The 23,262-nt window shown below is 47.2% G+C and overlaps 3 protein-coding genes across 5 annotated transcripts in view; 1 reads left to right on the top strand and 2 right to left on the bottom strand.

Moving 5' to 3' along the window:
• The first annotated feature begins 5,174 nt into the window (after positions 1 to 5,174).
• On the top strand, positions 5,175 to 6,973 carry irak1bp1 (interleukin-1 receptor-associated kinase 1 binding protein 1). The gene is made up of 4 exons (XM_069158603.1): positions 5,175 to 5,452; positions 6,305 to 6,386; positions 6,475 to 6,605; positions 6,721 to 6,973. Exons 1-4 carry the CDS (start codon positions 5,202 to 5,204, stop codon positions 6,971 to 6,973), a joined length of 717 nt encoding a protein of 238 aa, XP_069014704.1. The 5' UTR covers positions 5,175 to 5,201.
• A 10-nt stretch (positions 6,974 to 6,983) lies between these two features.
• On the bottom strand, positions 6,984 to 11,256 carry LOC138203606 (uncharacterized). 2 transcript variants are annotated; one of them, XM_069158604.1, is made up of 7 exons: positions 10,813 to 11,256; positions 10,357 to 10,498; positions 10,077 to 10,166; positions 9,740 to 9,828; positions 9,037 to 9,197; positions 8,762 to 8,878; positions 6,984 to 7,616 (listed from the first exon to the last, which is right to left on the bottom strand). In XM_069158604.1, exons 2-7 carry the CDS (start codon positions 10,479 to 10,481, stop codon positions 7,506 to 7,508), a joined length of 693 nt encoding a protein of 230 aa, XP_069014705.1. In that variant the 5' UTR covers positions 10,482 to 10,498; positions 10,813 to 11,256; the 3' UTR covers positions 6,984 to 7,505. The 2 variants fall into 2 exon arrangements, with proteins under 2 accessions (XP_069014705.1, XP_069014706.1); XM_069158605.1 differs by lacking the exon at positions 10,813 to 11,256 and adding an exon at positions 10,730 to 10,750.
• A 78-nt stretch (positions 11,257 to 11,334) lies between these two features.
• phip (pleckstrin homology domain interacting protein) overlaps positions 11,335 to 23,262 on the bottom strand; it is a 41,663-nt gene continuing 29,735 nt past the window's right edge. Inside the window, exons 29-40 of one of the 2 annotated variants that reach the window (XM_069158601.1) lie at positions 22,366 to 22,427; positions 22,096 to 22,284; positions 21,244 to 21,364; positions 21,036 to 21,161; positions 20,539 to 20,614; positions 19,677 to 19,736; positions 19,338 to 19,490; positions 18,211 to 18,363; positions 17,870 to 18,081; positions 17,499 to 17,740; positions 16,431 to 16,574; positions 11,335 to 16,294 (exon numbers count right to left, since the gene is read on the bottom strand). In XM_069158601.1, the coding sequence (XP_069014702.1) occupies positions 15,588 to 16,294; positions 16,431 to 16,574; positions 17,499 to 17,740; positions 17,870 to 18,081; positions 18,211 to 18,363; positions 19,338 to 19,490; positions 19,677 to 19,736; positions 20,539 to 20,614; positions 21,036 to 21,161; positions 21,244 to 21,364; positions 22,096 to 22,284; positions 22,366 to 22,427 (2,245 nt within the window). In that variant the 3' untranslated portion in view covers positions 11,335 to 15,587. The remainder of the gene's footprint in view (positions 16,295 to 16,430; positions 16,575 to 17,498; positions 17,741 to 17,869; positions 18,082 to 18,210; positions 18,364 to 19,337; positions 19,491 to 19,676; positions 19,737 to 20,538; positions 20,615 to 21,035; positions 21,162 to 21,243; positions 21,365 to 22,095; positions 22,285 to 22,365; positions 22,428 to 23,262) is intronic. The other variant, XM_069158602.1, reaches the window with a different exon arrangement.

Below are 23,262 nucleotides of genomic sequence, written 5' to 3'. Positions count from 1 at the left end.
CACAATAAAGTCGTAGACAGATGACAGCTGTGGACACACAGAGTGCAAGCTGCATGTTTTATCGCCTTCACCCATAAATAAAAAAAATTTCAAAAAAAAAAAATGCAGAGTGGAAGAAATACAGTCAAACTGTACGATTTATGGCAACGGGCACAGAAGGGAGTCTGGAGATTTCTTGGACAATATGAAAATAAAACTGCAATAAAACTGCACGGGCCTTGATTGTGGTCTATGGAGAGACATGGAGGGACTCCAGCACATCTAACTTTATTACTTCATCTGAGAGAGCGAGGGAGAGAGGGAGAAGCACATCAACAGATTCAGAGACCATTAGAGTCAAATCATTTTCCCCTAAGTGGCCACAGGCTCCATCTGAAGACCCCCAGCCCCCCCCCCCCCCCTTTTACACCCACCGGGCGGGGGGGGGCACAGAGGAGGGCAAAACCTCCTCCATTCAGTTTACCCTGCTTTGTATTTACATAAATCTTTACAACGTAATTTCATGGCAGGCATCACAGTAAGTGCAATTAAACTGATGGTAGTTACATAAACATTGAGAGAGAAGAAGTAATGCTTTCAATAATAAAACAGATTGTTGTTTATGTAAGTGGTTGGTAACCTTCTGATGGTCGCCAACTGAACAAATAATTTACCGACATTTTCATGAACTGTAACATCACAGCGCCCAACTCCGCTGCTCTAAGCATTTAAATTCACCGCGAGGGAGCCCATCGCTCTGCCCCGAGAGGAAGAGAAAGGCCGACAGCAGAGCCACGAAGGTACATTTGTGAAGCGATGAGAGCATCAGATAACCGGGAGACGGGCGAAAACGGCCCGACGAGCTGCGGGAAAGCGCTCCGGACCCTCGCGTAGATTTAACAGCAAAGGCCTCTCCTCCTCTCCCGTATGAAAATAGCCCATCGTACGGCGCAGCGTCTCTCTTGGCCGCAGCCCCGCGTCAGATGTAGAGGTTTTTCCACAGAGCGTACCGGGGGACCGGCGAAACCGGAGACAACAACAACAAATACGCTCTTGTATTTTTAGGTTATGATTATAAAGCTCATTTCACAGTTTAATACTCCAGGGAAGCCAAACAAACTTTGTTGTATAAAGAAACCAACCAGCATCCAGAATTGGATCAAATCTCTGCTGCTCCCAAAATGAAAACCGAAAAAACAAAAGCAGTGAACATAAAGTACACGGAGGGCCCGCAGCCTGTAAACCAACACACAACATCCTCCGTTTTCATTGCGCTTCAGGCTACAGAAGTCACAACCAATTACAGATCTTGATTATTTTCAGGCAAAAATTTTCTTTTATAATAAGGATTATTGCCAGCGGTCTTCAGATTGTAAACTTTACTATTTATTCCATTGCTGAGGCCAATAAAAAAAAAAAAGTCTGTTCACTAATCATTAAATACAGCTTTAAAAATATAGAAATAAAAGGTTAATCATTGTTCTATAATACCCATTTATTTATGTGGTTGTAACTTATAATATCATAGAATAGGAAGTGACTGATAATATCACATTACAATTATCTTAAATGACACTAATATGTGCCTCCTCTTTCAACTATTAGATGTATTTAAATTTATATTTCGGAGGATTAGAATTGTTTTGGGAAAAAAATAGCAGAATTCTTTGTCTGAAAAAAATTCAAAGGTAATTTAAAAAGTATGTGGCCTTTTGGATTGAGGAGTTTGTGCGGCATGCGAAGGCCTATTCTCTCTTTCTTTGTGCTGACATAGTTTTTTTTCTTTCCGAGGGATTATTGTAATACTTTGCTGCCACCTGCTGTCAAGGCAGTAGTCGTGTTGTCAGAGCTGTCACTGAGGCCTCACTTAGGTTCAGACTTTAAGGAGAGTAGCCCCCGGGGATGGTTATAGAGGGGAGATGCTGGAGCAGGTTTGAGTCATGACATGTGAGTGTTCATTGGCTCCTGGGTGGTTGAAGCTGGAAGTCCATGTTGGAGCAACATGACGTTAGAAAAGTAATCTTCTTCAACATCATTGAATGTCCAGCGATGTAGCTTATTACTACAAAACAAAAACGGAGAAATCAAATGTCCTCAGACAAACATATTCCAGTTTGGCAAAAACACATAAACAAATTCTCTCTATCCGAATTGAGTATCATCGCTATTGAAGAAGTTTCGTCCGAGGAGTGACGTCTGACTCACTAACACGGTCCTTTACTACTTACTGTGTTGCGTTCAATGAAAGTCAGCAGGCTGTTCTTGATTTGCAGATTTAAAAAAAAAAAAATATTTACTGCTTCCTCCGTGCGTAAAAGTCCATCTTCCATATTCCACTTATCGCACACCTGGTGCGTTTGAATAGTCCAATTTGGTAGTGAGTGACGTGACCCGGAATTAGACACGTGGCAGCCATATTAAGAGCTGTTCGAGCCGCAACGCTTCCTATCTCATCTCCTTCAGCAGAGGATACACCGGACCATCCTTGATGAAAGGATATGAGATACCTCCGTCCCCACGCGCATATCATTATAATTTACGTGGATAAATATGAGAGCAGGAGGGTGAACGTGAGCAACCACCTCCTGGGACAAACAACTTCATGTTACAGAGGATCACTTTCTGATCACAGGACCAAGATTGAACATCAGGATTTTCACACATTTCAGCACCATAAAGTCCTACCGAGTAAAAAAAATAAATAAATAAAATATATCAGTTTGCTGCTGGGATATTTATATTTTATTGTTTTGTAAAAGTCGGTTTACTAAAAGTCCGACATGTTTTCCTGTCATGACCGATACAGGAGATCATCCCGGCTCACTGCAATAAGACTTTACAATAACTCACCTCTGGCCAAATCCATCCTACATCATCATTAACACCGTTGCGATGTTTTTTTTAAATTTTTAATTTGATAACATTTTGTATCTTATTCTATTTTATTTGTATATACTGTGTATTTTTTTTACATTTGTAATATTTATACCTTTACTATCTATCTATCTATCTATCTATCTATCTATCTATCTATCTATCTGTCTATCTATCTATCTATCTATCTATCTATCTATCTATCTATCTATCTATCTATCTATCTGTCTATCTATCTATCTATCTATCTATCTATCTATCTATCTATCTATCTATCTATCGTCAAGTGATTTATTAAGGAGATATTCCTGTTTCAGTCTCACAGCACGATGTCTGCGTATCATTGTGCCCCATAACTAACGTCACCTCTATGATCAATAACGTTTCACATGAACAAATATGTCATTGTTTAGGGAATCATAAAGGAACTGGACTAATAAAATGATCATCAGCTGCACACACAGCAGATCTGAGCTGATTAAGTTTATTCATATATTTGGAGCCTGTTATTGTGTTTCGTGCCTTCATGAGTGAAGATGTCCACGTTTATACACAGCCTGCATGGAGACACGGTGACACACACACACACACACACGGGGACAAAGTGTCCGAGATGCTTTTTGTAGTTCATCTTCTGAAAGTTGTAGTTTCCACCGGCCAGGTGACGTCATTAACATCCGCCGTCGCATAATTACGTGGCCTGGTGTAAGTGGAGTCGGGTGGAGGCGGTTCTCGTTTCCTTCTGACTTCTCCTTCTCATCTTTCCTTCACCTCCTCATCTTTCCTTCACCTCGTGCCGCTTTTCCCATGAGGTCAAATAATAGAGCTCAGGAGGTTCATTTTGTGGACTGTTCGTCTTTCAGAGAACCAAACGAGATCCAAATGCGGTGCAGAACTGTTTTTCCTTCCGGGGGGGTCGAACACCTGACCACAACATTCACCTTCCTACCTGTGTACCTGTGTACCTGTTTACCTGTTTACCCGCAGCTCCGCCCAGTGAACGCGCGACATTACAGCTTGGATATTTAACCAACGTTTGACTCCTGCATTCATCACAGATAACTAACTAACTAACTAACTAACTTAACTTTCTATCCAAAACCTGAAGAGCAGTTTTCTCTGCATTAGCCTACTGAAACACGGGGCCTCGTTTTTCAGTCTACAAGTACACATAAATAAATTAAACTGAGGATATCGCCTCCTAAAATATGCTGGTGGTTTCTTACATGCTGCACGAGCACAAGTTCCAAAAAAAAAAAAAAGTGCAGTAATTTTCCCTGGAATATTTGAGCATTTCACCCCGTCCAGGGGGCCACAGATGCCGAGGCTGGACGTCACTGGTGTGAAACGTCAACACTGCTCGCCAAAATAAAATAAAAAATATTCAACATGAAGGGTAATTTAAAGCAATATATGTTCGGTAAAAGAAGTGTCGAGTGCGTATTTATTATAGTTGGCTGACTCGCTCGGCCTACCAGTTATGGCGCACGAGCATTGATTGACAACTGCGTCAGACTTGGCTCTGATTGGTCGTCTTGATCTGGCGGTGGATTTTTTTTTTTTTTTTTTTTTACAAACAGCATTTGGAGCACTTCTCTGAATAGGAAGTCATAAAAACATTCCCCTATTAGAGCTGCTCATGATCTAATAAAAATGCAAACAAATCCAGATATCAGTTTACATATTGGGTTGCGAAGCTAAAAAAAAAAAACAACAACAAAAAAAAACAGGACGTCATTATTCTTTTGACAAATCGCATGTAAATAAAGCGGGCCAAAATGCTGCTCTGCTGTTTGCCGACGTGGCATTGATAATATTTAAGATCGATGCAATGGGAAACGATAGCGGTAGAAAACGTGTGTCAAACACGAGGAAAATGGCAAAACCAACAACTCAGCGTCGCTCTTTAGAATTTAATTAGTATTATTATTTTAAAACAATATCCAGTCAACTGAGACAGAGGCTGAAGATGAACAGGGGAGGATGACAGGTAAAAAAAAAAAAAAAATGTTTGATTGCATTATGCATGTGAAATCTCCCGTTTGTAAAGCCTTCAAATCATTGAATCTACTCCCGGTTACACGGCTGCTCCTTCAAGCTAAAGCAAAAACAATATCTTCTTCATCTTCCTACGACTCTCTCCTCTTTATGTAGAGCAGGAGCACAGACTGTATATAAAAGAAAAAAAAAAAAAAAAAAAAAAAAAGGGGGGCAGGGAGCCGTGGCGGTCTACGAGCTGACAGCGACGCCCTGTCTGTAGTTCACTGGCGGAAACGGACTACAAATCCCGAGGAACATCTCGGCTGTTGCCGTAGCAGCGGGAAGTCGGTTTTGTGTTTCCTCCCGCCATGAACGGCCCGAGTCGAGCGCTTGCAGCGATGCCCGGTATTGAGACGGCTCAGGGGCTGGAGGCGAGGACGGGCAGCAGAGAGAGCCAACGGAACCGGCCGAGGGAGGTGCAGGTCCGGGGGACGGCGGAGGCCCGCTGCCCGGCGGACCGAGCGTCGGTGCGGGTCGGTGTGGGCAGCAGCAAGGAGTCCGTCGGCGAGGTGTCCAACAGCGTCTCACGGAGACTCGAGTACATTTTACAGGCTCTCAGGTAAATGCAGCAATGTGTTCACGAAACGAGTGAACAGGCAGCTCCTCACTATAAAACAACAGTGAGTCACTACCTCGGGATAAAACTCGTATAAATAGGTGTTTTGCATTCCTAAGTTTCATTTTACAGAAGCATTAATAACAAAACAAAATGCACAGATTTTGAAAAGTACAAGTAATCATTCGTCCTCACAAGAGCCCTTCTGATTAATATGGTAATTATATGTATATATATATATTATATTATTGTTGCCGTTGCAGTGGTGGAGGAAGTATTAAGGTCCTTTAATGAAGTACAAGTACCAAATGAGGTGCTCGCAACAAAATGTCGTTCAATTCTTCAAGGAAAGTACTGCTTTGGTTCCTCTGACTGATATATTACAAAATATCATGAATAGTGAAGCATCGGTGTGTCAGCAGCATGTTACCGTTGCAGCTGCTTGCGGGTGGAGCTGGTTTGAACCACTTCATACCCGGTTTCATGTTCAGAGACGGCAAGATAAATCTGAGGGGTTGTCAGATGATGACCGGGAGAAGAAAACGAAGTTGCGATAAGCCAATCTGCCCGTGTATCATTTGAAATGAAACCGGGTGAGAAGTTCAGAGAGAAAACACCCCGGTGTCTGTGGAGCCGTTCACGACTCGGGAGACATCTGAAACGTGACACACCGGTTTCATCTTTTACGATGCGTCGTATTTTATAAGCCGATTCAATTATTCCACCGTGTCAAACCTTCATTTGTAAATTAACTAAAGCCGTCCGAAAAATGTGGTGGCTCAGCAGCAGTAGTAGTAGAGTTTGACTGCAAAGAACGTGCGGTTAATAATTTCTCATCCGTTCGCTCTGCTTAAGGCAGCACGACGTCGGGGACGAAGACGCCTCGGTGAGGAAGTTTCTCCACCGAGACGCAGACCTGTACCGAATGGATGCAGAGGTGGAGTATTGAAACCAACTGAGACGTCCCCGAGATAGAGGATATGTGCCCGAGCTGCGCGTGACAGTGTTACAAACCGTTCCCGCAGGTGATGGTCACTTTCTCCGACTTTGAGAAGATGGAGCGAGTCGGCAGCATCCTGCTGGAGAAGCTGGACAGGAGCGTTTGTGTGGGGACGCCGCACTTCTACCACAGCGCTGAATGCCTGAGTCAAATGAGGTATTTAAAACATCTGCGTCTTTATCCGTATCCCTTGTTCGTCCTGTATCTAGTGTGTGTGTGTGTGTGTGTGTGTGTGTGTGTGTGTGTGTGTGTGTGTGTGTGTGTCCTCCAGGCAGCGTGCGTGCGTGTCAGCGTTTGAAAATGCTCAGCAGAAAGCCAGCAAAGTCAGTCAGCTCCTGGGGCAAAGTCTGGGATCCCCCCTGCTGGTTCGAGAGGAGGAAACCAAGGAGTGGAGGAATGAGGAGGAGGAGGAGGGGGAGGACGGAGGAGGAAGAGGGCACATCCCCCAAATACCTACGGTCACGGCCTCGTCGCAGGTGTCCGTCTCCTTCAGCCTCAGAGACAGAAGCAGGAAAAAACTCTGAAGACGAGAGGACTTGGTGTGTGCGTACAACGCTTTATTGCATCGTTGCCATGCTCGGATGAAAGTGCAATCTTTTTTTTTTTTTTCAGTCCAGCCGACAGACGACTGTAAATAATACACACAAAAACGGTCATTTCAAGCGTTTACAATCGTAATGTAACTTCACATTCTCCGTTCTTTAAAAATCTGCAAAACAGATTGAACTTTTATGGTTTTTCAGAATATGTTTTTAAAATACTCAATTCAAATACTGTATATTTTTTAGAAAATAAAAGGTGCTTTTTCTTTCAGTAGTGCAAGCATTAATGGTCTCCAGATCACCAAAAGACGCCCGCACACTGAGTTCCAGAGGAGGGATTTGATGTTTAACCCTCGATGGCACTCGAGGCTTCCAGTTCAATAACTTGAATCAAAACAATTGCATTTTGTATTTCACTCATTTTATATTCCAGTCAAAAAAAAAATAACCCAAAGCCAAGCTGGAGAACACCACAGAAATGATCACATTGTCTCTCGAATCGGTCTTTCAGCAGTCAAGCATCGTCGCTCTCGTCGTCTGGGTAGAGCTCTCTGAGCCAAGGCTTCATGATGAACCGCTTCCCGTCAAAATGTGTGAAGTAGTTCTCCAGAGTGGGAATTTCTGGCTGGAAACATCCACCAGTGAGTCCCAAGATGTGTTTCGTGTGTGTGTGTGTGTGTGTGTGTGTGTGTGCAGGCTAATATCACACCAAAGCACGTGGTTCACCTACCGGTCATGTGTTTGCCTCGTGGTGGCCTGACCTACGCCGGTTGTGTAAATGTCGACGTAGCTTCTGGGCCTGAAAAGCGAGCCCAATACGCAAGCGCCTGAAAGTGCAATACCGCAGAGGGCCACTAGGGGGGGGGGGTCGGTTACGAAGAGGCTCCGGATACACGGACTCCCATTCAACTTCTTTCACGAAATACAATGTTATAATGGCGTCATTCACTAAATTGAATCCTGAGTACGGTCAGTCCTCTGGAGGACGTTAGCCAAGCTGGCATCGATCACGGACAACACCTCTCACCCCTCCGTGAGACCGGAGGAGCTTTAAGCAGCTCCTTCACACCGCTGTGTGTGTGTGTATTTAGTCACGGGTCTTACTTTTTCCTCCAAAAATAGTTTTTATCTGTCCTATTTTAATTGTATACGTATAGTTTTCTGACAGTCCACGTTAGGCCCCGAAATGCGGTATATTTGGGGGCGTGTCTGTTTGATTGACAGGCCCGAGAGGCGCAAGTCAAGGTGGGCGGGGCTCACTTCGACCCAGCTCCTCCGAATGTGGTCACTTCTGGCTCCCGCAAAAAAAAAAAACAAGACGACGACGACGACGCCCGAACTGCCGAACTCGAGGCTTCAGAAAAGGAAGTTCACGCACCGTCCGGCGACGTCACAGCTGGTTGATGCTCGATTACGAAACCACAGCTTCCCTTCGCTCCCGACTCGAACCTCCGGACTCCCGAGCGGACGTCTGCCGCCGCGGCACCCCTCCCGCCTTCCTTACATCGATGTTTGCACTTCTACGTCAAATGACTTTGCGTGACGTTTGTCACCTCCGTCCACACGACTCGTCTTTTTTAATTCCACGGTGAGGCAAACCGTTCACGAAAGGCCCGCGACCTTTAGGTGGACCGGGGTGTGTGTGTGTGTGTGTGTGTGTGTGTGTGTGTGTGTGCGTTACATGCTTTGCTGTGATACTGGTCCGGCGTGTGTGTGTGCGTGTGTGTGTGTGTGTGTGTGTGTGTGCGCGCTGTGATTTTCAGCACTTACCTTCATCTCGGTGACGCGCTCCAGTTGTGTCTGAGGCAGGTATGCGACCAACAGAGAGGAGGGACCGGGTCCGCCGAACAGCACCTTGTAATGAGGCGTCCTCTCTGCCACGATGCCCTGATCTCACACACACACACACACACACACACACACACACACACACACACACACCAGTCAGGGAGCAGCCTCGTTTTTAAGTCACCAGTTCCTTAAATGAGCAACGCTGAGTTTCTGAAACGCTGCTGGAGGGGGGGGGGGGGGTCGCGGCTGCCTACCTCGGAGCTGGCGTGTATTTTGTCGACCCACTCTGCGGGAGCTCTCAGTTCGGGGTCCCAGCTCACCACCACGCCCACCATGCGGCGCTTCCTCTCCAGCACCACCTCTCCGACCCGCAGGAAGACGTACGGGGGGCGAGGGCTGCGCACCGCCTTGGAGGCTGGAGGGACGAAGGCAAACGAGAGAGGGGCCCCCGAATGAAACCCGGAGGTTCTTTTACAGATGTGGGGGGGGGGGGGGCTCTTCACCTGAACACGGACGGAACTGAAAACACACACCCGCAGGGAGAGCGCTTCCTTTTGAAAGAGTTCGCGGCGACGTCGCGATCGATCGAACCGAAGGCGCCGCGTCGAGATTCTTCCGACAGTTTCGAGCTTTAAAAGTTTCACGCAGTTCAGCGTGCAGAGTTTGTAAGAGTGAAGCCTTTGCAGCGGATCGTGCACCGCTTGCAGGGTATATCGCGTACTGCAGGGCAGCAGTTCAGAAATGCGACATGGACAAGAAATTTGAATATAACAACGACAGAAAGAGAAGAGATATGTGAGGAGAATCCCCCCTCACCACCCCCCCCCCCCAAAAAAAGAAAGTGAAACCAGTTTCCCATCTTCTCAGTATTTCACTAAAGTCTTTACTCAATGTGAGAGTTTAATGTCAGCGTGCGTATTCAGTATAAAGTAGCTCGTAGCCGCCACAAACACAAACCTCCAAAGTACCCCATGTCGTTGTCGTAAAGCATGATCTCTACGGGAGGAGACTCTTGTCCCACTTCCTGTCCCAAGCCAACCAGAGACCTTCGGGAAAGCAGAAACATCGTCAGTCTTCGCATGCAGTCGAGGCTACGGGTTTATCCTCCACAACCTTTTCTAAAGTGTCCCCGAAAGAACATAAGAAATCACTTTTGAAGTAACTGGAATTTTGAATTGCGAAAAATAAAATTAAAAAAAAAAAAAAAAGGATCATTCAAATAAATGTAGTCTTAAAACCAGGGTTTGGTCCTATAAAACCGGCCTCATTTGAATTTCAAACATCCTTCACTCACTGCACTTTGGATATCTGCTGACTTGTCCAGTCCATCCACGCAGTGCCGTCCAGGTATGATGTTCTCCAATCTTTCCAAATTCGAAGCAACCTGGAACAGAAAAAAAAAATGATTCAATAAATCCAGTCAGAAAAAAAAAAAAAAATCTACAAAACCTCCCGATCCTTACGTCACTATAATATTCACAGCGGCTGCGGTCACGCATTATAATCCGATCCGATCAAACACAATTATCAAACGTGTTTTTTCCACACACAACTTGAGACATTTTCTCCCGTACCGTGTGGCGGCGTGGTAGCGCTGCGCCGCCGTGGAGCCGCACCACCGGGAGATGAAGTACTGCGCGGGCACAGCGGAGAGCAGCAGCGCGATCTGCAGCACCGAGGGCGCCGTGAGCCGAGGCATGACTGCGCAGGCGTCACCTGCGGACGGAGAGGAAAGCGCGTCAGGTGGATGTGGCGGGGCGCGTGGGAATCAAAACATTAAAAAAAAAAAAATAAATAAATAAAAAAGGAGACATATTTATCATTTCATATCTTTAAGACACGAGGAGGAGGCCTTTAGGTTCTGGAGGATAATTTAAAGTGTCTCGTTTGTTTATTGGCGGGAATAAGAAGTTGTTAAATTGGTAAGTGAAGCCTCGCTGAACGTACGGCGCTGCAGAAACTTCCAAGAAATGTCGGCCAAACGACGGAAATGTCAAAGCTCGTTGCTGTTAATAATTCAAGAACCTTACCTCTGATTAAAATCCAAAGTCCTTCCTTCACTTATCCGCCAGACATTGCTTGCGAGAGACGTGTAGAAACCAGAAACAGAGGGACACGGTTTCACTTCTGCGTTATTTACATAAACCTCACACCAACCCATGCCGCCGCCGCCACCTGTGTATTTACATTCTTCCAAAAAAAAAAAAAAAATTGTCGAACAGGTTGTCTGCCCAATGGCGGCGGCCTACGGAGGAACCGGCGGACCTTTAGCGGGTCGCCACGTCAGGAGGAGCCGGGCCCCCGCGAGTGAGGAAGTGGCGTGTGTGTGTGTGTGTGGTGCAGTTCCCGTTTGGAAACACCAGGGGGCGGAGTTGTTCATTTACTAAACAAACAACCGTGTATGAAGCAGCCTGTACGCGTGTGTGTGTGTATATATTTATATTTCTGTCGTTTTATGTCGAATATGAGAAGAAAAACAAAACTCGTATGCATCCACCGACAGTGAAATGTTTTTTTTTTAATGCTACAAGACAAACCACAGGAAGAAAAAGTGGATATGGAAACACAACTGTTTATTTACTTAAAATATTGGTATGAACTAACAGGACAGCAGTACTCCCCTACACATACATTCTAGCTTTATGCTTCTTTTTTGCATTAATTTCTTTATATATAAAAAGTATCCAAACTAACAAAGACAACCTCATCAATCAAGTCACGTGACGCCCCTCTTCCCCCCTCCCGCTCCCCCTGTCCCGTTCCTGTTCTGCTCCTTCCCAGCCCACACGTCCCCATTACAACTTAAAACATCCCAAAACGCTTCCTGGTGGTTTACATGCAGCCACTTCACACACACACACACACACACACACACCCTCTCACATACACCCACTGTGACCTTTAACCTTTGACCAAACACCGTGATACCTGATCAGAGGCCACAAACGGCACAACTCTGCCACACACACACACACACACACACACACACACACACACACACACACACACGCGCGCGAGTACAGGCCCGTGTTAAAATGACGTGACCGTGAGCTCCAGGATGCAGGGTCAGGGTAGAAGTGCTGCTCTGAACTGCTGAGTCAGTGATTCAAAACTTCTCCTGAGACCACGATCCAAACCCCAGCCAGCTGTGGCGACCTTTCTTTCGGATGATTACAGATCGTGCCGACGCGGTTAAGCGACGAAGCGGCTGCGACAGCAGAACGAGCACACCCGACGCCCACTTTGACCGTTTCACGGGACAACCGGGCGAGGAATAACGCTAATATGTCCTCATCTGTCGCGTCGGCGGTTAAAAGGTACTGAAGCTGCTACGTAGCGGGTCAGAAGTTTGACAAAACGCGTTCCAAATTGAAGATGGCGGCATCATTAATATCCTGCAAACACTTGTGATTCTGGAGTTCTGTCCGTGCCCCCGTCCCCCTTCCCCCTCGGCGGCTCCGTTACTTTCCCCCTTTAGGCAGATGTGAGGCGATTATGCGCCGCGTTTCTCCTGCAGGCATTCGGCTCGCTCCTCGTTTTACTGGCCGGTGCAGGTGTGGACCTGCAGCCCATCAGTTTGAGCCAGTCGGTCCACGAAGGACATTAAAACCGAGGAGCTGCACTTCTTCCACTCGCGCACTGAAAATGTCTCATTTCTTTCTGCCACCAGTTGTTGTTGTTGCCCGCTTTACACAAGTAGAGCGTTGCGCTGCCATGAGTTCAACTCTGGCTTTATGATAAGCTCGTCGGCTTTCTGTGAGATCTTGCCGCTCCGGGCTCGCTGCATTGTGGCTGTTTGTTCTAAATTAATATCCGTACGATTTCTTAAAACACCTTGCTTAGAAAGTGTTGTAAAAGGAGAGCTCCTGATTTTGTTGGTAGTTTTAGTATTGGGGTTTAGATTTTTTTTTTTTTTTTTGTGTGTTATTTTATGTTTAAAGACTAAAAACCTGAACGAAATGCCTCCTCAGATGTTCGCGTGTTTTTAAAGCGAGCTCACGCCTCGCGTTTGAGAAGCCCGAGTCAGCAGTTCAGCGCCCACACTCTACGCATCATAATCTGTGAATCAACATCATGCCACGACGACTATCTGTGACTTGAGACTGAAAATAATCGAAACCTTTATGTGCCTATGAAGAGTTTGTAGATTCGTTTTCTGAATGAAAACCTTGAGCGAACCGTCGAAGCCAACGAAATGGCTGCCCGCAAGATCAATATTTTCATGGGCAAAGGTCATAACCTTTACACCTCAATAATAAAACGTACTTTCATGTCTGTCGCTTGTGGAGGAAGGAGTGAGTGTTTGGAATAAAACTCTTCATATACACAATATAAACAAAGAGAGAGAGAGAGAGAGAGAAAAAAAAAAAAAAAAGAAAGAAGCTGTTCATGATAAATGCGGCAGAGCACGAATCACCGTTCCGTCTCCACAGATCTCGCCACTGATACGTCGTCCTGTATGGCAGGGACACAAAACACTTGACACATTATATGTAAAGAAGATCAACATACTCGCTATGGAAACAATAAAACCTCTTTAGGAAATAAACACATTCAAAAGCCATGTTCTAAAACTTCAGTGCCCAAAGACAGAATTTGGCATTTTGACAAATCCATGACAAAAAAAAAACAACGATAAACACATGAGATATATGTTTAGTAATATGTGACCTATGACATGAACCGGGTTTAAGCAGACGCCGCTGTCCAGTTTTCCCCACGACAAGAACAGAAACTTGCAGATTTTGGCGTTCGCTGCGCTGCGGGGACGAAAAACGTCAACAAAAAAAAAAACCAGAGGCGGCCATCTTTATAAACTCGGCCCGTTATGTTGTGTGTACAAAGAGTGACATAGTATGTTTGTCGCCCCTCAGATTATTCATTCCTCAAGTCCTTTTCTCGTTTTCACAAGCCTGTCGGTTCCGGTCCGGTCCCCGAAGTCCAGTTTCTGAACCCGGCGACGACGAGCAGAACCAGGAAGTTAAAAAAAAAAGAAAAAAAGATAAAGAAATAAAAAAAAGGCCCCAAAAGGAGAAACGGAGGATTGAATACGTCGGAGTAGCAAAGGCGCACAATCAGAAAGATGAATACGCGACTTTGCTCTCCGTCCGACCCCGTCCTCTTTGCCTCCGGCATGACAAAGTGCTAGAACATGCGAGACAGAACTGTGTGTGTGCGCGCGTGTGTGTGTGTGTGTGTGTGCGTGTGATGTGTGCGTGTGATGTGTGCACGTGTGGTCACCATAGAAACATACTGATATTTGAAAAAGTTCACTGTTTTTTTTGTACACACGGTTACTCCCTAAGACTGCATTGGTAACCCGGTCTGTGGTGAGTGCATCTCAAAGCTAGTCGCCCGAAGCTCCGCCCCCCCCCCCCCCCCCCCCGCCCAACCCCCTCCCCCCCTCTGTACCTTTAAGTAGAAACTGACGATAGGTTGGTTATAGGATAATATATCGACATGAATAATGGTATGTTTACAACAACAGTTAATTATTTTTCAACCGGTATAAATACATTTCTTTGAGGAGGTTTCACAACCATCAAACTGTATGCCACTGTTTGTACGCTGAAAGTGAATGACACGCTCCCGCCGTGTTGTAAAAACACACACTCGCACGCGCTCCCTCGACGACACACGCTCGCAGTCGTCACGACGCACGCAAACAGGCACATGTACTTTTGCAGGGCGGAGGCCAAAGCACGCGCGCACGTACATGCACGCACACGCGCCCACACCAAAGACATAAAGGCACAAGGTATTGCTAATGTTGAGGACGCGTTCATCCGTGTGGACGTAAAATGACTCCTTTCACCCACGCATCCTTTTTTTTTTTTTTTTTTTTTTTTTTTTTCTTTCTCCAAAACATCTTCAGGGGAGGACAAAAAAAAAAAAAGAAAGAAAAAAAAAAAAAAGAGATGCTTCCTCTTTCTAATGAACATGCAAAAAAAAAAGAAAAGAAAAAAAAAAAAAAAAGAAAAGAAACCAGACGCACATCGATAGTAAACAAAACCTACAGATCTACAGTACCTACAGAGGTACACCATTTGGTATTTTAGCGCAGACGGACACGCTCAGGTCAGCCGACGTGTAAGACTTCCAAAACAGAGAGCCGATCGTTACGTACAAATCTTAGAAAAAGCAGAGCGGGTTGTATAAAAAAAAGAAAAAGAAAAAAGAACGGAACGATGAAGGAGGGGGAGGGGAGAGGAGGGGACGGGACGGGAGGGGAGAGGAGGGGACGGGACGGGAGGGGAGGGGAGGGGAGGGTGGGGGCCGATGGTTTCAGCTCCGCGGGCGTCTTTGACTGACACAGCAGAGCCGCTTGAAAAGTCCTTAAAAATAGTGAGATAAGATACATCCGGTCTCCTCGTGATATTTTCAAGTACTAAAAATCTGTTCGACTCCCCGATCTGACGCCAAACCTGCGCGTAGAGGTCAGACGGAGGTCGAGAGTGGTTCACTGGACGGGAAGCGAGTCCCAACGACACCATCGTAAGACTCCGCGCGCTCCCGTGGGATCCAACATGGATCAATAACGCAGGAGGAACCAACAGACATGCCAATCCATCGGCTGTCGCACCGGTGGGCGGCCCGGGCGGAGACGGAGGGAGGCGGGATCAGAGACGGGGGGCGGACAGGTAAACTCTCCAGAGCTTGGAACGGCAGCAGCTGGACACACACATGCGCACACACACGAACGCGTACGACGCCGAGCGTGACGTCGCCGACTCGGCCCCGCTGCTCCTCCGCCGCACGGGCTCCGGGCATCTGCGTCGAGATTTCCGCCTGCCGCTCGGCTCTCCTACCAGCCGATCAGGTTGGCTTTGGCCTTCTCTGTCAGTTTGCGCACGCGTCCCTTCGAGGAGGTGCCGAAGGTTATCGACGAGTCCTCGAACAGCAGCTGCCTCTGCTCCTCCTCAGAGTCCTCCTCCATGTACCAGGCCGACCGTCGCCCTTGGTTGCGCGTGCGCATGGACCCGCCCTCCCCCGCCTCCTCGCTCGGAGACTCCTTCTGACCGGACCGCTGAGCGGCAGGCTGCTGAGGAGGCGTGACCTCCTCGTTGGCTCTCCTGCTGCTCCTCCTGAGCGGCGAGGGCTCGGGCGACTCGGCGGGAGGAGCCGGTTCCTCAGTTCTTACCACTCGCGGCCGGCCGCGCCGTCTGGGCGTCGACGCCGCTCCGGAGTCCGACAGCGCCGAGGCCTCCTGCGCCGAAGACGTGCCGCCCTCGTCGCCCGTGGATTGGTCGAGCTCGTCGTCGGGGGTGACGCTCCTGCGCCTGCCGCTCCTTCTCATCTCCTCCAGCTCCTGCTTGCTCTTCCTGCCCCTCTTCTTTCCCGGCGGGCGGCCCCGCGGCCTGGCGGGGCTGGCCGGAGTGGTGGCTTCCGGGGGACTCGGCGGCGGGTCCGGTCGGGACTTCCGCCCCCTCCGCCCCACGCCCAGCGTCACGTGACCGCCGTGGCCGTTCAGGTGGGCGGTGCTCTGAGGCGGCGGGCTGGCAGCGGCGGCGACTGAGAGGGAAAAGGATCGACAAGGCAGGGTGAGAGGAAGAAGACGTCGAGGCGGGTGACAATAAACGTGTACTTTATGACTTCCACCGTAAACCTGGGCGTGACGCGGTCGCTTCTCTGTGACATCATCTCTTACCAGGTGTGAGTCGTACAGGCGTCCTGAGTTTCCGACGAGTGCTTCCACTGCTACTTTCTGTGGGTTGGGACGGTGTCACCTTCTCGGGAGCTGCCGGCGCCGAAGCCGACACCGAAGAATGGGCCCGCAACGAGCGAGTGGACTCTGAGTGACGGCAGGAAAACACAATAAAGACGTCAAATGTGTTGTCGTTAGTGTTGGTAATAAACTTGTAGCGATAAGCTTCTGATTTTGGGGAAGAAAAAAAAAAAAAAACACTCATTTGCTTTCTTGTCAAGAAGAAGAAGTCAAGTGAGAAAACCTGGTATACAGTAAATATAAAGCCAGACACCGGTTAGCTCAGCATAAAGACTAACAATGGGGAAATACCAGGGTGGATCAAAAATAGTGAGACTGCTCCTGTTCCAGCACCGTGATGTGTACATGAGGAGGGAGAAGCTGTAACCTGCGTGAGTAAGTCCTCCCAGTTACATCGCTTACGTCGGCACCCGAGTTGCACACATTTTTGGTGACCACTGGTCCGAGCACACCGTTGTAATGTTGGAGAACCGACGTGCCATTGCGCCACAGTTCAGCCAATGTTTTCCATCAGAACATCAGAGTTGAACACAGTCTGACCTTGCGGGATCAAATTCTCGGTGCACAAACTCTGCGAATGTCAAAGAACCCGTCCGGTCGTGCTCCCGACTCGATGCTTCTCTTCCATCCTTGGACGGAGACGTTCTGCCCTTCTTGAAACGAGAACGCGTCGGTCTGTTCGTGCAGAGTCGTCGATTTTCATGAAGCATTTCAAGGGCGTTCGGGGCGGTGGTCGCAAACGTGCGTGCAACTTCGGTGCCGGCCTCCAAGGCTCACAAATGTACGTCATACGTTATCGTTTCGTTTGGTACAAAAAGCGCTCGACAGCCGAGCTTCATGCATGAAGTCCGGAGATTACAGCTGAAATGAATCCTGTCATCTAACTCGCGAGACAGAAATGGCAAATGAATTTTTCTGTTAAAAATCACAAACCGTCTTCTCATTGCTCTTAATGTGAATTTAATTCATTACGTGTATGTGTGGTCTCACCCGCTGCGCTCGGCGTGCTGTTGGTGATGTTGTGCGAGGAGGATGAGGAGGGTGTGGAGTGCGCGGAGTGCCGCGCGGCACTGCGCGTGCGCCCCGGAGCCGGCGTGTCCGCCTTGCCGTTGACCAGCTGAGGCGGCGGTTTCACGGGGACGCTCTGCCTCAGGGAGGAGGACCGGGAAGGAGCTGGTGACGGCTCCCTCTTTCCAGTCACCCTGGACGACACGCGTCTCTTCCTCTCTGGGCTAGAGGCGGGACGAGAAGGAAGCGAGGGTCGCGTCAGGGTCACGCAAGATCTCGCTTCAAAGCCGCGGAGGAAATGAGTCAAATATTTTGTTTTTAAATGAGCCCCGACCAAAAAAGGTCGTTTCTACCTGGATGCAGTGCTGCTTGTGGGAGACTCGCTCCTCCTCCTCCTCCTCTTCATCGCGTGCCGGGTCTGTCTGTCTGTGGTGTGTCGTGTCTGCCTGTCTGTGCCTTGTCTGGTCAGCTTATCTGTCAGGCCGTGGATGGCTTTGTAGTCGGCGAGGATGGAGCTGACGTGCTCCTCAAACAGTGCAGAGAGCCTCAGACTCATACTGTATATCTGGAGACACAGTAACGATCATACTGAATCAAATGTCATACTGGGGAGGGTTGTGGGGGAGGGGGGGGGGGGGGAGACATGTTTAACAGCGGTGGCTGATTTGAGGATGTTTGCGCATGAGGCTCTCACCCGAGACTTTTTACTGGGCGTGTAAGCTTTGGAGTTGCTGAAAATGAGCCTGACGTCTTTGCAGAGCTCGATGGGAGACTGGTACTTTCCCTCCTTCAGCGTGTTGAGGACGGTGCCGAAGTCCATCGGCGACTCCACTATTTGCAGGTAGTCCTGGGAGGAGCACAAGGAGCAGAGGAGAGGGAGACAGAGTAAGAGAGGGTAGAGAAGGGAGGAGGGGCGGGGCGATATGGCCCGAAAATAATATGACATATCTGGGTATTCTTGCGTTATATCGACGAAGTGAGCCGATCCTGAACGCAACGCTGAGGGGGGATTTGGAGAGCTGCACAATGACGGCTTCCTCGCCGCTGTCGGCAGGTTCGGCGACGGTTAGTCCCGATTTTATAAAGTTAAGGGTCGACGTTTACCCGACGTTAACAAAGTACTTTTAGGCTTTTGTTGCACTTTTTATTTCGTGGCGGCTCAACCTGTTCACCTGAGCGTCTGCGGCCGACGCTCCGTGTGAACTGCCCGGTGTGAAACACCGAGAAGACAGCGGAGGAGTACAGCAGCTCTCAGCCATGCTTGTTGCTCGATAAGCTGCAGACGTGTCATACAGTTCTGCTGCGTAACGCTATGACGTCATTACGTCAACAGGTCGGAATTTTTTTTTTTTTTTTTTTTTTTATATCGTCTGAAAAGTCATACCGGCATTTTTCTGAAGGATATGATATGGCACGCCCCTAAAAGGGAAAATTATGGGCCAAAGAATTCCACTGTTCTTCTGTTAATAAGAGAAGTGAAGCTATTAGTCTGTTCACACCGGTTTTTTTTCCCCTTCACAACTTGTACATCTATTCAATTTGGTCTTCATTACAGATTCTGAATGAAGAGGCCTGTTCTTCAGACCAAACAATCAGTTCGCCTCTCATGCCGCTCCGGCTGTAATTGAATTGTAGCCACTTATCCTCCAGACTGACGGTACAGAAAGACCGCAGGACCACGGAAGGTAACTGAAAATGCAAAGCAGCGTCGGCCTAATGAGCTTGAATCTGATCCACCGCACAGGACGTTCAGTTTGTTCCTGAGGAGGGACAGTTCACATGTGCGTGGCAGACTTCATTTAACAAGAGAGAGTTGGGTACCGGGTACTCTTGGAGGTCTACAGGTTCTCTGAAGGGCTCCGAGTCTTCACACTGGAAGATGAGATCCAGCAGCTCCTTACAGCGGCCCCTCCACGCGTGAGGGTCGTACGAAGGAGGTCGGGTTCGCAGTTGGCGCCGCGTGGGTCGACGACCCTACGCGAAAAAAAAAAAAAAAAAGCAAAAGTGAATTGCAGAAGCTGATATAAAACAGCGTCCTCGTCGTTAGAGGCCGGATTATGTGTTATTAGGTGACACTTTTAAGTTTAGTCTGGTTCGTTTCCACCCATGTGCACAGAAGTCTAAAAGAAATGGAAACGTGGTCGCTGCTAGATAGGTTACCTTGTGGTTTCGTGTGGATGTTCCAGGAGTATTAGTATCTTCATCGTCTTCCTCATCATCCTACATCAGAAAAAGGAACAGAAGTGATAAAGGTCACGAGTCCCTCGAGGAATCTGCAGTCACAATGATTAATGCAAATTCAACCGGTCTCCAAAATATTTGCAGGAACTTACAATTTTGCAAAATTGTCAGCAGCAAAGCTACTCAGTAAAGTAGTAACAGAAAACAAACCTCTCCAAACAACAAAAATAACTTCATTTACAGTCAACAAGGCTCCTCCACCTCCCCTGTCATCATCAAAACAAACCACATGCTGGTTGACCAGAAAAAAACGGCAGAACTGAAAGTGTTTATGGGAAATGTGGTCTTATCGTGAGAATTATGCCACCAATCATCACGCTTCCTTGTGTCAGTCTCATCCTACAGTGTGTTAAATTACATTTTATACAGTTTTGTGAGATTGACTTCCTTTTTGTGTTGAATTAAAATGATTTAAAAAGCGTTTAAAGAATGTATTTTACAGAAGATGAAGCCGGTGTGTCCTCTGATAGTCACAGACTGTTTTGTAAAGCTACGTCACCTTTATGGCTCATGGTGTTTTTGCTTAAAAGAAATCCCGTAATTTTTTCTTACCAATTTCCACAAATCTTCTCCCCCAAGAATTTGAAACTCAACAAATTGCATCACAAGTTCGAGAAATGATGCTGCAAAATTCAAACATCTCTGATCGCAACAATCACAAAAATAAAAAAAACATGTTTCTCTACTAAGCTCGTGTATTATTGTTGATATGTTTGGTAAAGATAATGTCCTGGGTAATTCTAAGATAAATTGCGTCCTAATTTTGTATATCGAAACGCACCTCATCTTCAGAGTCAGAGAAGGTGGCCTTCTTCATGGTTTTGTACAGAGGCATGAGGTCAGTCAGACTTTGGTCCCTGAGCAAGAAATAAAGAAGAGAGCAGAAATGGTCTTGAGTCAGGACAGTGAAAATGTTGTGGGACCTTCCAAATAAAACAGAGAGAGTGGTCTCATTTCTTATCAAATGTGAATATCAAATTGCTAAATCCAATTAATTATAGTTAATATTTATTTGAGTTGCAATTTCAGTATTATTAGAAGCACGTCTTTGATGGGTGATTTTTTTTTTTTTATACTATTATTATTTTCTTTAATGAAACATTGGATGTTTAAAATCAAGGGAGGCACATTTCAGATGTTATCAGATGTTGAGTCATTCACATTATCTCCCCTTAAGCACAACACACACACACACACACACACACACACACACACACACACACACACACACACACACACACACACAGACTGTTGTGTCTCTCCATTTCACACACTCACTTGATGAACTGCAGCATGAGGTCAGAGACGAACTTGGCCGTGGTGACGATGAACGATCCCGGTTCGTTGAACGTCTGTGCGTTGTGTTCGACGTACCGAACCTCCCACATCAGAGAGGAGAGCCGTCTGGGAGAAAAACACACGCCTGTTCAAACCTTCTCTCTTTCACAAGCACACATTGCTCTGCCACAACCTGAGCTGAGGTCACCTGTAGAAGCGGTTCACCAGCCTTTGGCGTATCGTGCTGAGGTCGGTGACGTAGGCCACCACTGTGCAGTATGTCGGGTAAGCTTGGAGGTCCACTGGGAAGGCAAACGGTGCTGCCACGTCTTGACGGAGTTCGTACGGTGGATGAAAGAGAAACACGCGAGAAGAGAGGATTATTAGATAGTAATACTCAGAATGAACACAGCTAAAATTATTTTTTATTTGCGAGATGGGTCAAAAACAACATAGCTGGATGGTCTGAGGATGTATGTTTAATTTAGTTCATTCGAGTGTCGGTAAGGATATTTAACTAAGAAGGATCTTTGTCTCCTTTTAAATAAAAGAAACACTAACTCACATCTTTATCCTTTTTATACAATTCTCATTTGAGATGTTCGAAACGCACCAAAAAGAGTTCAAATAAACTGCACGGTGAGCCAACTGCAGCATGAAGCGTAGGAGTTACAGGGAGAGGTCGAGAAGGATTAAGAGCACCGGCTGCCGGTGCTTCAGTGTGTGTTTAATCTCCCCCCCGCTGTCACTAGAGGGAGCCCTCACACTACCGTCCGCTCAATGGGAGGATTGCAGTAATCCCAAGTCTGTGCCTAATATGACATTACATCACTTAACGGGAATTTTTTTGGCGAGCGCCTCGATATTTAGCCCAAAGTGTTCGCAGCTTATTCCTGTTAACGTATGATCATCCGAGGCCCTGCCGGGCTCGGGGCGGTGACTCGTGTTGGGAAGTCGTGCTGCCGCTGCTCCTTCACGTGAAATGTGCCACCGTGGCTTAACTTCACATCTCCTTTGCTCACGTGACTGTTATTTTCACAAGGGCTTGATGACGTCATACCGAGCGTGCAGAGCTGGTCGATGGCTTTGATGATGCGTTCGCACTCGTCTGCGCGTGTGCGGCAGCCCCACTCTCCGTCCAGAGGGACGTAGAGCAGCTCCTTCTGCTCCTCCTCCACCAGCGGGACGCTCATACCCAACTCTTCGGGGAACGTGGCTGCAGCGAGACAAGGAGAAAAATCTGTGGCAGCTGTGAAATGTCAAAAAAAAAAAAAAAAAAGAGTTTCAGTGTGTGCGCGCTGAAGCATGATGTGTACCGTGAGATGCCTACCGTCATCGGGGATGGGCTCCATGTCCCAAGGACTCATCTTCTCGGTGTCTCCGTTGTCCCAGCTAGACGGGAAACAGGGTCGATATGAATCATCAGCATTATCAGATTAATTTATTTTGTATTTTACATAGTTGATGATGCTGTTTCGTCAGCACTGATGGAGCTCTCCTACATAATATGTGACCCTGAAGCGCTCACAGTTGAGAGCAAAAAAAAAAAAAAAAAACAATGACTCAAACTGACAATGGGCTTATTAGTGCTTCACATTAGAGCGTTCACCGACAATGAAAGTCCAGAGAAGAGATGCAAAACAAAGGTCAGTGTTCATTATGTCAAAGGAAACTGTCATCCAGGATGAATCTGTTTCTTAGGATTCAAGTCAGGAGGTGTTTATGTGGTTAATGGAGGCTGTGAGAGGAGATACCAGCATCATAATGAATGAACGGGAATGTGTCCTGTGACATGAAACAACTCAAGATTTTGTATTGTGTTCAACCATGGATCAGGATTCACTATGATCCTCGGTACACGGAGAGCAGCTGTAGTGGGAACTAAGTTTTCACACTTTTGCACTGACCCCCCCCCCCCAAAAAAAAGAAAATGGTTGAAATTTTCACTTCAGCTCATCCAAAGCTCGAATATTAACCAGAACCTAGAGGAGAGAACACATCAGTCCAGTTCTGGCGGCTCTGCGCTGGCTGCCTGTAAGACACGGGATTGACTTTAAGGTCCTCCTCACACACAAAGCTCTATATGGGTTCAGAGCGAGTCACATCTCTAACTGTCTGGTTAACTATGAGCCTTCAGGAACACTGAAATCATCTGCTGCTGGTTTATTGGAGGTTCCCAGCAACATCCGAAAGAAAATTGGGGATTCAGCTTTTGTCAGCTACGCTC

Source organism: Embiotoca jacksoni, unplaced genomic scaffold, assembly GCF_022577435.1.
Source record: "Embiotoca jacksoni isolate LCO1_2020_lvr unplaced genomic scaffold, fEmbJac1.0.p SCAF_23, whole genome shotgun sequence".
NCBI classification, from domain to species: Eukaryota; Metazoa; Chordata; class Actinopteri; family Embiotocidae; genus Embiotoca; species Embiotoca jacksoni.
The sequence above is the reverse complement of the archived record's forward strand: the minus strand, read 5'-3'. Positions and strand labels throughout refer to the sequence as shown.